The 16,019-nt window shown below is 41.4% G+C and overlaps 1 protein-coding gene across 1 annotated transcript in view; it reads right to left on the bottom strand.

Annotated features, from left to right (window-relative positions):
- The window catches only part of mtus1a (microtubule associated tumor suppressor 1a), a 35,116-nt gene that overhangs the window by 17,006 nt on the left and 2,091 nt on the right, over positions 1–16,019 (bottom strand). Inside the window, exons 2-7 of the mRNA XM_034093428.2 lie at positions 13,875–15,917; positions 13,428–13,653; positions 10,472–10,678; positions 8,244–8,303; positions 7,043–7,165; positions 812–1,029 (exon numbers count right to left, since the gene is read on the bottom strand). Coding sequence (XP_033949319.1) covers positions 812–1,029; positions 7,043–7,165; positions 8,244–8,303; positions 10,472–10,678; positions 13,428–13,653; positions 13,875–15,842 — 2,802 coding nt within the window. The 5' untranslated portion in view covers positions 15,843–15,917. The remainder of the gene's footprint in view (positions 1–811; positions 1,030–7,042; positions 7,166–8,243; positions 8,304–10,471; positions 10,679–13,427; positions 13,654–13,874; positions 15,918–16,019) is intronic.

Below are 16,019 nucleotides of genomic sequence, written 5' to 3'. Positions count from 1 at the left end.
GAATAAAACCATGCTGCAATAAAGATGAATTATTAAATCCAGGATTGCTTCAGTTGTTCCGTGCATTACAGCAACAGGGCTGTTTTGTGTTGGACAGCCTTCAAGTATGTCTATGACTGCAGCCCTCCGTACCCTTACAGTCACCCTCATGCTGTTTCTTGAAATAGAAATGGCATTTGGCTTGCCTCGTATCAACACACAGGACATGATGTTGCAACACTTGTAGTTACGTCATTAAGATCATTTCAGACTTACCCCCGTACATTCAGGCTATGTTGGTATTTTGCTAGCATTTGACAAGGTTTTAATCCGTATGTTACAGCTTAGACTTAGTACTTGCAATTCTGTATACATATTTGATGGATATAAACAGTAGGATTCCTCAACGAGAGCCGTCTGCTTTATATATATATTGAATATTCCTTTTTAAACCAGGCAACCTAGTGTGATACAATTAACCAGTCTAATCTTAGCTGCAAACAGTAGAAATTGTACAACAACAATCACAAACTGAACATGGCCAGCATTTTCCAGAATTATCATCTTATCAAGAATGCACTGATAGCAAATAAAGTATATATCTCTCTACCCATCAATCCATTTATCTAATATCATAAGATAGTATTTAAATATTCTCTATACATGTCCAAAAAAAGGTCAGTGACAGATTACCCATTGCGGTAATTGTGCAATATGCTTCATTATGTCTTCTCTTTGTACACATTAGATCATTTGCCAGGACAAATCATCTGAAGAGTCCAATATAACATAAAAAAAAAATGCAATTTCATAAATAAAAAAAGATTCCTACCTCAGCTAAAGCTCGCTGCAAGACGATGGCGACGGCCTCACATCTTTGGTTACTTGCTGCCAGGAGTCCTCCGAGCTGCTGGACGCTCTGGGCCTTCCTCCCCCCCTCAGCGACACTCACTGGCACCACATCCGGTGGTCCGCTGCGCTGGCTCGGCTGAGACGTCGGCTGCTGAGGGTGCTGCTGGCGGGGGGCGGCCTTCGGTTTGTTGTTGTCCACTGTGAAAGAACGTGTGTTGAGTGTTGTGAACAACGTTGATCATCATCATACCCCACTCCAAAAACGGTAAGCTGTTCCGACAGCAGCACCCCCCCCTCCTCCCCTCCAAACCTTATTTACTCCCGTGAGGGTCACGGATGCAGCGAGCTCCAGTGTCAGAGCCAGGGATATTTCTGCCGTCTGTCCAATAAGAGAGCCTGAGGATTCTCAACGCTGCTCCTCCGACACAACACATCTTGCAGATGCAGCGCAGATGCAGGCCCCCAAGGACAAACTATTTTAGCAACATCCTGCTAATGTAGCTTTGGTTTACATCAGCTTTATAAATACCTTAACCCCATACAACAGCTTCCATCAATAGTTTGTTTTCTCTGACACAAAACAGCAACTTCCAAACATAACATTTACAAACTGAGTACTGAGGACACGAGGGAAGAAAATAACTTATCCTTGATATTAGACACCTGTTTCTTGTGTTAGTTTGTGAGGAGACGTTATGTAACACAGCAGTGAGAGAAGCCTGGGTCATATGGGGAACACCAGTGAGTGGAATATATCGTACCACCAGAGGCCCGTGGCATTACTCACTCTGTATGTCTGTCTGTCTGTTATGTAAGAGCCATTAGTGCCAATGAAGATGAATACGCAAACAGTTACATAATTTGATGTCAAACTGGAAAATTAAAACCACACTAGATCTCTTTTTAAAACATATAGTGGTTGAATACAGCACAGTGTTCTCTATTATACAACCCATGCTCATGAAGCTTTTATATTCATGTCCTTTATGAAGCACATTCAAGTTAAATTTAGATTGCACTAGGCAGGGTGTCATTTCATCCCAGAAGGACCCTTAGAGACAGAACTCCCATAAGGCTGTTTACATAAGAAAATAATAATGTGTGTATTAGGCCTGTAAGTCAGATCTGCAGCACCATTTGACAGATTCTTCCTTGGCCCACGCTTCACCAATGTTCATGAAAATCAGGCGAGTTGATTTGTATGTATTCCTTCTGACAAGCAAGCAAACCAAAGTGAGAAGCTCTGCTGTGGTAACAACACGAGCACGTACAGTCATTGTGGGATATCTAAGTCATGCTGTGTTTACTTCGATACCTTTCTAAATAACACCCTGCAGTTTATATTGACAGAGAAGGTATTTATTCTAACCAGAGGAAGTATGTTCCCTTCCTTCAGCTGATCCAGGAGCAGCGGCGACATAATACTGCAGAGGGAATAACACTCCAAGCTGGCAATACCCACAGAGGGAAAACTGATGTAATGAACTGAGAGGGTAAACACACTCAAGCTGTAGAGTTACCGAAGCAAAACAAAAACCTTCTACTCGAGTACAAAATGGTTAAAAGTCATTTGAATTGAAAACTTAAAATGCCAGTCTTAACACTAGAACCTCCAGAGGTCGCTGTATACCTAAAACCGCCAACGGGTCAAATGTACCCGCTATTAATTTGCAAGGTACAATGTTCTTATATTTATCATACAGAACAGTGAGTTTTGATCACACAGGGATGAAACTTATACCAACAGAATCTGTGGACTCTCAGCTTTTCATATGATATAGTTTGTGCAGATAGCATGAAGTATAAAATATCACTATCAGTGCTGATTTAAACGCTTGGTGTTAGACTTGTGTTTTGTTTAGGTGCGGGTAAAATGTACCCGTTGGCGGTTCTAGTGTTAAGTTGACACAGCTCCGTATCAGGATGTGCGGTTCCCCACAAAACTAGTTTCTCCCTGTGTGTCTCAGCCAAAGTAAACAGTTCAGCATAAAACACAGCGCCGCCTTCAAGTCACGAAAACTAAGACACACCTTAGTATATAACTTAAGTGAGTTTGCAAATGTTGTTGCCTCTTTAATTTGGTGAGCAGTTTTAAATGAATGTTACTAATGTGTGTGGGATACAGGACACAAATGTGAAACAGATTTCCATCTCAATGTCCTGACTACATCCTCTTACTGTTATTCATACACTCATTTGAACTCCACTTTCTTTTCTTTGCCTCATATATAGTTCATCAGCACAAAGTGATAAACGTCAAAGTAGAAAGTCTCTCTGACACAGATCCAAACTCACAGTGGATCTGTGTTGCTCAGCTTTCAATCGTTTTGAAGAGGCTGCAGTTCACTAAATCTTAAAAAGGTTTTTTAAAATGAGGACGCCCTCTGCTGGCTGTGCAGAGAGCGTAAGGGGACGCCATGTCCAGCTGCATCACAGCCAGCATGCTCCACTAACATGCCTGCATACAGAATGAAGCCAAGCTCAAAGACTCAGGCTGTCAAACTAGTGCACATTAAACTACATTTGTCAACAAATATATTGTGAAGATAAGTAGTTGTTAGTAAGTAGAACTAAAATATCTTATTCCCCTGTAATGTAGTGGTATGCAATTAGGGCTGCACGGTATGATGATAATACATGAGTTATATACAGGTAAGGTTGTGTTTTGTTTGTAGCATATCCAGGAATATCAAAGTGGAACATAATATTATTCATCATATTACGTCCACAGTTTTCAGCAATTAATATGACCAGAGCAAGGTAAGGAACACATAATGCAAAGGTGTTTTGAATTTCCAAGAGAACTATGATGTTACAGTATGAGAACATGCTGTTGAAAGAAATAAACTGATTTCAAAGTCTACTCTTTCTTGTCGGCTGCTCTAAGAATGCTGATACAAAATAAAAGAGTACTAATAACATACAAGAAATGTTTTGTTGTTAAGGAAATTATTGACAATAGTCTTTTACAGAATAAATTCAACATTGCACTGAACAAAAGAGGCACCAAAAACCGTTCAATTTTAAAAAGTAGGTTCCTAACGATACTCTTCTTGAACTAAGTGCCAATAAAACAAATCTGAGTGCAATATCGCAGTCTTTCAACATGTGAACAAAAAGACTATATATAATGCAGCCCTGCATGTAATGATTTATATGTAATAATTAATGTAATGTTTTTTCATAAATCTTGTTCTTTTGAACTTGTTGCAAAATATAACTACGCTCATGTCTATATATAGAGGAACTGGCAAAGACATCTTCACACGTATGTTTTTTGCCTGCAAGCTGTCATCTTCTGCTCGTTTCCAGAAGACTAGAACTGGACATTATGCAACACATTTCTGCTGAATCTGAAAGAAAATAAATGATCTCACCTTGTTTAATAATTCAAAATGGTCTTGTAGATAGAGAATATGGAAATGCACTGGTTTCCAGGGCTACAAACTACAATCCTGTACATGTTTTAATCAGAAAATCTTTTGAGAGGCTCCCAGTATTTAATTAAGTAATCACTGATCAGAACATTTTCATTGGCCACATATAGGAGTTCATTATCTGGCTTTATTATCTAATACAACTGTGCAATTTCATTTGAGTTAGACGTTATATAAGCACGCAGGCCGTCTCTCCCTTTGACCACTCTTCCATGGCAACAGAGGACCTGCAGCTATTTTCATCAAAGTGTCTGAACACAGCGATTGCCTTCTTCATTTCCCTCCTCCCATGCACAAAGACGCATTTAATGTAACAATTCAACATCACTGTACACTTCACATCACATACTGAGTGACTTAGTAACTCCGTAGCAGAGTGCTGTGCTGCTATAAGGGGATATCACACCATAGCACAAAGCATGATGGGTGATGAGACCCTTCACAATCAAGCACTTGTTTTAGTGCTTTTGTTGACACAATACCAATAACTGTTACACACTGGACACTTGCATTGCTTTGTTTAAATAAGATATAATCCCATTTTGTATTTAAAACCCTTTGAGACCCTAAAACAGGATTACCATATAAGATCATAACCTTTAAAAAAAAAAAATAGGAGAATGGTTTGCATTATGTGGAAACCACAGGAAGCGTCTGCCTTCCCACAATCCCGTTCAACAATCAAAACAAGGTTCCTGTAGCTTGACCGAGAAACCAAGAACCAAAATAACCTTGGTTCATCTCAGGGTGAAACAGGAGCACAGGGTGTCACTGTGAGCAAGTGCATTCTGACAGTCATAAAAAGGTGGCCTCAAACATAATACAACTGTTTAAATGTCAATATGGCATTAAAGGAGACCAATCTGATGTTTAGTTTAAGTATAATTATTCCTGAAATCAAGATTCATATCATACCTTTGCTCAGGGTTGCATCTTTTGGTGAGCCAGGTGGGTAAATGAAAGATGAACCTCCTGCTTTGCCAACTAGTAAATACTAGCCAGACTAAAAATAGATTTCAGGTCCACGTGAGAGGCAAACACCGATAGGCTAGGCTTAAATACTACAGAAGAGAGAGCAAAACCCATAATAACGCAGGTAGAAATATTCAATATAAAATAAGTGACAAACCTGCTTTGAAAACCACCGTGTTCTTCCTGCATCCTGACAGCAGCTGAAGGTTTCGGAGTAAACCCTTGGCTGTCAGACGCACGTGGATGTTGGACAGGGAGAGCTTCGGAGACCACAACATCTCTCAAAAATAAAGCAGGTTGTTTTTATCCCGAAAAAAATGGAGTTTCTTAACTAAGAAGCTTGATGCTGGCTATGAACCGCATGCCATGGTGTGCCTTAGTGTATCATGAGTTAAATGATAGCAGGACTGACAGGGAAACAATAAATTCATCAATAAAAAGCAGTAGTGAGAGCGACTCCGCTGAGACGGCCTTGAGAAAAGTGAAGGCACCCAGTTCAGCATGGCAGGTCTCCCAAATGTAAATCTAAATCCAGCTGTGAAGGCTGGCCAGCGGTGTGCGGCACAGGCTGATGGATGTGATCAGGGGGAACAAATCAAATCCTTTAATCCTCTTGGTAAAGCCAGGCTTCATCTATTCACCAAACACAGGAATCTCTCTCAGCAGAGCAAAACAGCATCTCCCAGCTCAATGATGGCGGTGCTGTGGCAGAGCCAGGATGCTCGGAAGAGAGCAGAGGGGGTTGGGTGGGAGGAGCTGACGGCAGCAGTGCAGCCAATGGGAATTTAATCCAGCCCCCCACTCTCATTTACCGTGTTCCTGTGTCCCCAGCAGTGGGATGGGAAAGGACAACAGACTTATCGTGGCACGCTGTTGTCTGGTGAGCTGCTTAGCTGGCACTGTGGAAATGTGTCTGAAAGCATGACTGGAAATCAGTTTTTTAATCCAAGAGTCAAAACAACGTGCCGACTAATTGAGTGTTATATAATGCAGCATGTTTATCATCTAGTTTCCGCAAAACTGTGCACTCAAGGGGGCTGTAATGACACTTTAGAGCACTGTAGAAAATCTGCATCACATTAACTGTGAGCAGCAGAGTGCAACACACCCAATAAAGCACACATTACAACTGTAGTGTGACAGGAAACACATGTGGTCACTGATAAACACCAGAACTTGAATGTTCTGGTCAAAAAGTAAGCTCAAACCATTGGATGGTTTCACAAAAACAGACTTTGACTGCAGCCTAGATCAAACTAATTGTCAGACCCTAGATAGAGGGTCTAATTTAATATGTTGATTATTACTAATTTACCAAGAAATTAAGACTTCATCAAACTACAAAACATGACTGTCCGAACGATTGTATCAAACTGCTCGCCATGTTCGAAACACTATTTGTATTTCTTGGAAGAATGTTGTTGGCAGTGAATGGAGTTCGAGAGAGTCTGTAGACATTACTCTGGGCTTTAACAAAAAGAGCTTTTACCAACACAGAATGTTTTCTTCAGGTAAAAACAATTAAAGAAAATAAATGTATTAATATACAATTTTATATTTTTAAATAGGTGCTAAATAAATGATAAGGCAGTAGAGGACACTGCTCTTTGAACAAATAATGACCTTTAAACGGGCGAACAAAGTTAGCACATTCACAATACAGAGGTTTAAATTGCATTGTTATACTTAGAAAGCGAAATGACCAGTATCTCCTGAATTCAAACCTTTGACAAGTTATCTCAATGGAAAGGTAAGAACACATAGATAATACACATGTTCAATCCAATGGAAAGAACTCTTACCAGGTCCGTTTGGAGTTGGACGAACAAGTCTGGCAGAAGCGGTCCTTTTTAGAGGACTGACTGTAGAATTTGAAGCGCCTCTGATGGAGAAAGCGGAGGCAGGCTTGCATGCTGCGGTCAGAGCTGAAACAAGCAGAAGATCCAGGTGAGACACGCAGCTGGAGTTAAACTGACCCATGGTGGCGCATCAACTGACCGCAAACCAGAGGCAGCTTTTAAACTAGAACAATTTAATGAGGATTGATCAAACAGGCGGTTTAACTGAAAAACAAAGATACCTCTACTATTTGATGTAAATGGAAAATAAATTCAATCAACATAAAATGTCCCTCTGCAAACATGATGAGCACACAATAACAACATCATTAGGGAGGAACAGTAGCTTGTTGTAGTTTAATCACAAGTCAGACTTTACAGTGTGTTTTCTTATCAAGTGTGAGGATTTGCCAGTGTTTAAAGTTCAATGGGGTCGGACGCACATTTACTCTAGAAATAAGAGTTCAGAAAGGTCGAGTTAATTCTGATTCAAATGTAAGATCAATGACTGGGATATATATATATATATTGACCTATCAATATCGTGATACAAGACTAGTTATTCTCTTAGATTTTAGAATCCATAATATCCTAGTATTATATATATATATAATATTGTTGTTTCCTGATTTTAAAGGCTGCATTACAGTCAAGTTATATCATATTTTGAACTCACCAGACTTGTTACCTTTCCATTATTTGCCTTTACTCACTAAATCACTAAATCCACATTACTGGTGGTTATTTTTCAAAATTCTCATTGTGTAAATGTTCTTCATTAATGAATCACCCTTTGATGAGAGACAACTAAAATAATAAAATAGAGACATTTCCAATATCTCAACAAAAAAAAGTGACAACGTATGAAGTACGAACTAAATGTGTGAGAATATGAGGTGATGGTTTTATAGCATCCAATAGCTAGATATTCATTTATTTATGTTAAATACTAGTTGGAAGCTTACCATGTTCAATTGTAAAGAATAAAGCAATTTCTAAAAGTCCATTGTTAATCTACTTGCAATAATACTAATGTCATGTAAAAGTATAATCATATAATGATCATTTCTCAAGACATGAGAAGAAAAGAGACATGATTGTACAGGAAAAGATAAAGGAGAAGTCTGTCTGATAGTATATGCTGAGTGTGCGTGTGTTATCTCACGTGGTCCAGTGTTCTTCCCAGTTTTCAAACGGGATGGTTTAGGTGCAGCTCCTCCAGAAACTGTTACGGAACAAGTACAGAGATTGTAAAATGATTTGTAGAAGAAACAAACAGACCATTTCTGGTATAACCGTAAAGTGTCTTTGAGCACCTGTAAATTTGCTTGATAAATTAAATGTATTTATGATTATTTAAACGGCCCATGTCATGCTTTTCTGGTTATTACCCGTCCCCTTGTGTGTTATGAAGGTTTTTCTGCATGTATACGGTCTGCAGAGTCACAAACCCTCAGAGCACACCTTGTAGCGAGTACAACTCAAACACAGAAAAGACCCTTCTATGCTGCCCCAGCCAGGCTGTGAGTGTGTGTGTGTGTGTGTGTGTGTGTGTGTGTGTGTGTGTGTGCGTGCTCAGGCTGAGTTTCGCGGTATCTCGCAGACCCCACGCAGCAACGAGGAAACGACCCCAGTAATCCGCAACGTCCCGCCAAGACGGCACCCAGACCCCACGCAGCATTCCCATCCGTTTGTCATTACTGGTGTCATTTCCTGGTTGCTAACAAACGCCATTGTAAAACATAATCACTGATGTTCCGCTGTAACGGTGGTGAACTCATCAGAACAGAGGTGGCGAGCTGACCAATCAGAGCACAGTGGGCTCACAGGGAGGGGGGCAGGAGCTCCAACAAGGCGTTTAGGACAGAGAGTGAATACACATACTTTACAGAGATGCTGTGAGAAACCAATGAGTTTGGAACATTGAACAATCTGAACATCTATTCTAGTAGACCTCAGCAATGGAATGATGATCAGTGGGAATGGCCAAGACATGGGACCTTTAATTAAAACCTTAACAACCTTTAATATAATCTTCAGGGTAAAAAACAATTGATCAGATTAAAAACAGGTGTAATTTGAATCTGACCATTACAAACTATGACAATGAATCAATATCTAGAATGCAAAAATGTAAATGTACATCCTCCGTGCTGGACTAAGTGAAATACCCAGAAGATCTTTCCATTCATCACTGCACCCTGGATAAAGCAATTATGATCCAACTCCCAAGTCTCACTTACTTCTCCAAAGCTTTCCATGTTGACCATGAAACGCAGCTAACAAAGGGATGATACAGAAACGATAGGATCCAACAAGCAGGCATGTCAACAGAGTGACATCACAGTTAGATGCTGCGCTGCCCTTCAGAATTAAAGAGGAGCCGTTGAAAGAATGAACTGTAAATTCAGTCCAAGTGCAGCTTCGAAGTCCTGTGTATCCGGCCATTGGCTTTTAATTGAAGAATAGAAAATAATAAGGAAACTGCTCTTTTTCTGCACCTCAGTTGTGTCTGCGTACACCATCAGTTGTGTCTGCATACTATCCTCCAGGCAACACTGTGTGTGTGTGTGTGTGTGTGTGTGTGTGTGTGTGTGTGTGTGTGTGTGTGTGTGTGTGTGTGTGTGTGTGTGTGTGTGTGAACTAGAGTGGAATAGAACCCGTTCCCATAACAACCACACAAGGGGGGTCCCCAGTTTGGAAAATAGGCCCTCTCAGCCAATCAGAGACCTGTATGCTGTTGAAGATGCTGCGAGGAAAAGAGCCCTCTGCTCCTTTTTGTATAATACTCTTATAATACATTTTTAAAAACACAACACACCAGCACCACTCAGAGCTCAGCACTGGATTGATCTTAGCGTTATATACTGATTGTTGATAGCTTTGAAAGAAGTCATAATTTCTCTCCCTCCTTCTCAAATATTTGTTCTCTACTTTATTGACATTAATGGGAGAATGTTAATTTCACGTCACAGGCATTAGATGAGGTAGATAGGTGTCCAAACAATGTCAAAATATGGAAATGTATTCATAAGTGTGTGTCTTATTTTTCAAAATGTGTGTTTGTAAGGACACTTTGATATTCCTCTTTTTTATAGAGCCTAACATAAAGACAACTAAAAAAGACATCACAATATTATAAAGATGTATGTTAGCAGATGTGGGGGCATTTAATCTGAGACAGATTTGCCCTGGGGAGATTTACATCCAAGCCTAGCCCTCAAGTGGGTCACCATTTAACAAAGAGCCCTCCCCCCCCCACCTTTTGGTCCAGATGTTTTCAGAAAACACGCTTTGACAAAGTGGCCTGATGCTGGAGAACTCCTGCATGAAACTGATTTGATATCATTGTGCTTTTGTTCCTAAAAGCTCTGTAAGAGCTGGTAGGCTTACCGTGTGTACTCCCTTCACTCGGCTCAGTGAGACTCCTGGACGGCCCCAGGGTCTTGCGTGGTAGTCTAGAAGAAGGAGTTGGGGGAGGGCCCATGAGAGAGGGTCGAGAGGAAGTTTGAGGAAGTCGAAATCCATTCAGTTGAGCCTTGATGCTTGATGTTGACACATTTTCATGGGCTGACTCTCCTGTCTGCACTCTCGGACTGCCTGTGTTCAATGGAGCACAAAGACATATCTGAGGTGAGCAGCATGAACCCCGTTATTAAAGGATAAACAAGCATACTGAGATGTGTCATGAGTAACAAGCTGGAAGTTAAAACATCCACAGAGCCAATATTTGATTTAACAGGTAATATTGAGTCCTTTTCATGCGATATTTGTCCATCAGAAAAACTAGTAAAAAGCAACTATAAAGCTAAGAAAACAATGTATATATTATTAATTAAACAAATAAACAGGATCCCCAACACCTTACCCCATTTGTTAATTATAACTTTCAATATCAAATTGTACACAACTTACCAGCAAGTATCTTACTCATTACAGCAACCATTTCAAATCTGATCAAATACAAACAAATAAACTAAAACATGTAGTAGTTAAAGCTAAATAATGTATCCCCGTGAAGTTTCCATGTAGCTGGAGCATGAGAAAGTTACTGCTTTTTTACTATGCTCAGGGAGCTTGTTTCAAACATTGTTTTTTCACTACTGGCGAGCTCAAAACCTCCCTTTCCTTCCCCTGCTTTCCGCCCGTACAGATGGCTTCCCATCAGAGGAAGAGTCCCCCTCCTTCCCCAGAACTCCTCTCACTATGAAGAGCAGCAGGGCAGAGGGGGTTAGCTGTGTATTCACAAGACAAGAGACGACACCTGTGTCCGACACTGTTCCTGTGGAACATGGCTGAGCTCACCAGGAGGACCACACTCTATAACTGGTTCTTCTTTGTGTTTCCACCGCACAGAGCCCGAGTGGTGCTGCGTCATTGTGTCATCGTTTGCGTCGTGACGTAACCGTTTACGGCATGCAAAATCCCTCACATCGACAACAGCAACAATGGCAGACAGAAGTATCGAAGCGCTGCTCATGTTGCTCTTGCTTTGTCAAAGCCAACTAGAAATATTAGAAAGACTTCAACAACTTTCCATTCGTCACCGCGACGTTCAAATGTTCTTCACACTCTTTATCATCAACAACAATCATGTAGGACAAAACTCAAGGCCCGGGGGACAAATCCAGACCGCAACCTTGTTTTATGTAGCCCACGAGAGCTTGCAAATAATATCATAAGTTTATCCTACGTTTAATGTAGCTTTATATATGCCAATAAACTACATGGCCCACAATGCATCTTGTTTTGTCACCTGCGCACTGAAGCATCTTAATATCAGCCGTTTATGAGAGTGGCAGTCTGACGAGGCGGTCTGTGACAGAGATCAAGGAACAGACGTTACAGCGGCACCAAACACAGAGCAGTCTGCTCTATTCACCAACACAAGTAACGCCAGTCCCAGAACCGAATGACCCGCTCTGAATCAGTCCGGTATCCCTGCGGCTCATTCAGAGACACACATGGATTTGAGTTTTAAAAAACTGGTGTTAGGGTCATTTCATGTTTTTGGTGGATTAAAAAAAATTAAGTCTTTCAGAGTATGAACGCCATCTTGCTATATTCAGATAATTACTTGTGTAACGTTTTTGAAGACAGGAGGAAAACTTCTGCGATCACCATCTCCTCTCGGTTGCTCCCCACTGCCCCCCCCTGAAAATAATGAGTGACAGGCTGATAGTAACCATAGTAACACGGAACGGCCCGGAACAGAGGGTTTTCAAAGTCTTGGCTTTCAGACCATTCATATATTGCTGAATACATATTATAAATAGTGCTTGATCTAAAAAGAAAAAGGTAGTTATTAATAAGGTTATTACTAAAACCAATAATAATCCAATCTAGAGGCAATTATGTAATGTAACATAATTTTTTATATTTATATTTATTTTACTGACGCAGGAGAAAGATAAATATACGGCCTGTTTGATCACGTTAGAGCTAGCTGTAGTTAGCCTCTGCATGCTCCAAGCTCAAAATACCTAGCTTTCAAGCAACGATTATGATGATATACAGTATCATTACTGATTCTCAATGTTATTTAGGCTTTTTGTTGTTGTTGATCAGCCACCGACGTAAGCGTGACATATTTGGTTCTTGGTGGCAATCGAGTGGGGCTACATATTAGAAAAAAATGTAAGGGCTAAGAGCCGGCCCTGCTGCTGTAGAAACAGGAAGAACCAGGGCACTAGCTCCGAACTGGCCCTGGAACTGCTTTGGGGGGAAAGGGGCATTAGAGGAACTGCTCAGTGGCACCCTCTGATGGGGATACTGCTTTACTACAACCTGAATCATTTCCGTTTGCAAAAACATGTATAAGAGGTGCAGAAATGCATTAAATCAAACAATTTAATGTTCATCCTTTAATTTTACTGATCATTTTTATTATTTCTGCAGTTATTGGGCAAATTCGTGAATCAAAGATATTTCCTATTGGTCACTCATAACATTATGGTGTTGCTTTGAAGGATCCTATTATATCAGCTTCAGTACATAAAACCCACACAAAACCATAGGTGTTGCCTTCAAACCTACAAAAAACTTTAAGACTCGAATCCAAATAAACTTTTCTACTTTTTATGTTTCAAATGATATGCCTAAGCAGATTGTTTACAAAGCATTACCCATTTACCCAAATGGAAAATAGTAAGGAAATCATTAACTCTCTGCTTAGTTAAAAGTAGGAGATTTATGAGGGCATTTGTTGTGACCTACTGTCAATGTTTGATTACCAACATTTAAAGGTCAACTTACTCTTTGTGAAAGTTTATCACTGGTTTAGCTTAACTGTATCACAAAAAACTAAATATTTATTTAACATGGCCCACTTTATATTTCTGAGTCTTACCTGTGCTGCTCTTCAGCTTGGACTGTGGTGTCCCGGCTTTGGAGGCCTTGAAATCATCCCTCCCCCCGGTTGGCTGCCTCAGCCTGCTGGACAGAGGGGACGCTCTGGGACTGGCAGGTGGAGGTTGTAAAAGTTGTGCTGTCTGTCGAGGAGCTGGTCGTGCTCGAAATGTGCTCTTTCTCTCATCAGATGAGGCTCCCGTTGTTGTCACTTCACTGGACTCTAGCTGCAAAAAGAACAATTTCTCATTCAGTCCCTCAGCTTTGTGCAATTGGCCCCAACAGTTTAAAAAAAACATTTTATCTGTTGTTAAAATGCCACTAACTTGCCAGTTATAACATCTCTAAATGCAATCCATCTGGATTTGATGTGGCTTACAGTAAAAGATGTCAGAACATAAATATGAACAGCACTGTAATGAGAATATGACAATGAGTCAATACTCACCACCAGGCTGATCCTCTTCACCTCTCTTGAGGAGTTTTTAACAGGTCGGTTTCCCGCCTCAGTCGGAATGGCCTGTTTATTCAGGGAATTGCTGCTCGAGTTCCCCGTTCGGGTCAGGCCCGGGTGGATTTTAACGTTGGGAGTGGTAAAGCTAGCTGAAAACCTTGCAGTTGCACTCTTTTCCCTCGGTGGCCTGGATGATGGTGATAAACTCTCCGATGAGCAGCGAAGACGCGTCTTGGGCACAGAAGGCTCTGCCTGACCTACAGCTGAGCCTGATGCGACCTTAATTTGGTCTAACACGCCCTTCTTTGGAATTGGTTTGGGATCACTTCTATCAGGGGATTTTCCTGAGGATGAGAAGCAGAAGGTCTGGTTGCCAGAATGCTCTGCAGTTGCAGTTTCTGCTGCTTGGCATGAGGCTGCCTGTTCTGTTGCAAAGCTGGCATTACTGCATACTTCTGAGGCAGGTTTATTTGCGGCTGTGTTTGGGCCAGGTTTGCATGCTCCACTCTGTCCCTGTCCACTCGTAGCAGTAGGGCCAGACGACTGTGGAGCAACTGAATTAGCAGCCCCTGTAGTCATTCGTCTCGGAGCATCATTGACCACTTTAGTGGTGGTAGAGACAATCGCAGTGCTACTCCTTAAATTGGTTGGACTAATGCTGTCAGTAGCTCCTCTTTGTGCTTCAGTGTGTTTATTGTACACGTTAACTTGTGATGGTTTTAGCTGTGAAGAAGAGCCTGACACTGATAACTGATGTACATTTCTTGTAACAATTTTAGATTTTATGCTGCTGAAGTCTGACTTGGGAAACTTCTTGATTTCCATTTTCTTGACCTTTGTGACTGCAACCAAATGATTAGGAGCTGCAGAGTTTTGCTGCCGTTTAACAGGGTTGTGTCCTGGGTTTCCTGTGTTCTCAGTACAGGGAGACACTGGAAAGGAGGGGGGGCTGGGTATCATGTTCCCAATGCTTTGTACTGGAGTGGAAGTATGGATAACATGATCAGTGTCTTGCATAACCGACGGAGAGTGCACAAAGGTATCGCCTTGTTCTGGTGTGAATGCTGCAGTGAAACAGAGCGATGGCTCTTTTTGGGCACGGGCAATCTGAGCTTCTTTTCCGCAATTTGCAGGAGATTTTTCACAGACAAAGGTCTTCAAAAGAGCTCCCTCATTCTCAGCTGGCAGAGCTACAAGAGGGCTGGATGTAGCCATATCATTTTCTTCACGAGGTTGCATATCCTCAGTGAAAGTCAGGCCAAAACACATATGGCCCATGTTCTCCTCTACGACTTTTTCTGAAGATTTTTCAAAGACATCCGGCAGAGTGGTTGACAGCAGGTTAGATTCAGAGGGAAATGTTGAATGGCCGGCAGCCAGAGACATGGATGACTCATCCAGGGAAGAGACAACAAGGGAATGATCCTCTAAGCAAAAACTGTTTGTCCTAATTACCATTTCCCCAGAGCTCAGGGAGCAGAAGTCATTCTCAGGGGACCCTCTACGGGAAGTGTCAACTGAACTCAATCGGCTCCCAACAGAGTCTGGAGACATCACTGCACAGCTACTCCCATCCTCCGTGTTCTCACTGAAAGTGTGGTACTTGTCTGATTCTGACTCATGGCTGCTCATCAGACTCAAGTTGTCATTCCAGAAATTCACACTGCCATTAACAGGTGTGGCAATAAATGTTTGGTTCAGGTTCAGGCTCACATCACTGAGCAAAGGATCCTTTGGTAAGGTGGTGTTGTACAGGTTATCCAAGGAGGAGGTGTCGCTGAGGCAGCACTCAGGGGAGCTGTTGGCTTCCCGGTCACTGGGGTTTGAAATACTACTGTGGGAGTCCGGTGAAGGCGACAGAGACGAGCTGTAAAGACTCTCTGGAGAGAGGGCCTCTCTGTGGGGTGGAGGAACTGTGCTCGCAACTTGGTCCGTAGACATGCTGAGAGTTGTCTTAGACATTGTGGACACAGGATTTCACCTACTTCTGTAGATGACCTCAAATTCCTTTGGTAGCACTTATTCAGGCATCAATATCTGTAAAGATGGGGAAAAGGTCACATTTTTTAAACATTTATCAACAGAATCTTTGATGACTTTGTAATTTCACTGAATGTTAGCAGAAGCACTCAATACTAA

The sequence above is a fragment of the Pseudochaenichthys georgianus genome, chromosome 10 (assembly GCF_902827115.2).
Source record: "Pseudochaenichthys georgianus chromosome 10, fPseGeo1.2, whole genome shotgun sequence".
Lineage (NCBI taxonomy): Eukaryota > Metazoa > Chordata > Actinopteri > Perciformes > Channichthyidae > Pseudochaenichthys > Pseudochaenichthys georgianus.
This window is presented reverse-complemented; position numbering and strand designations above follow the sequence as displayed.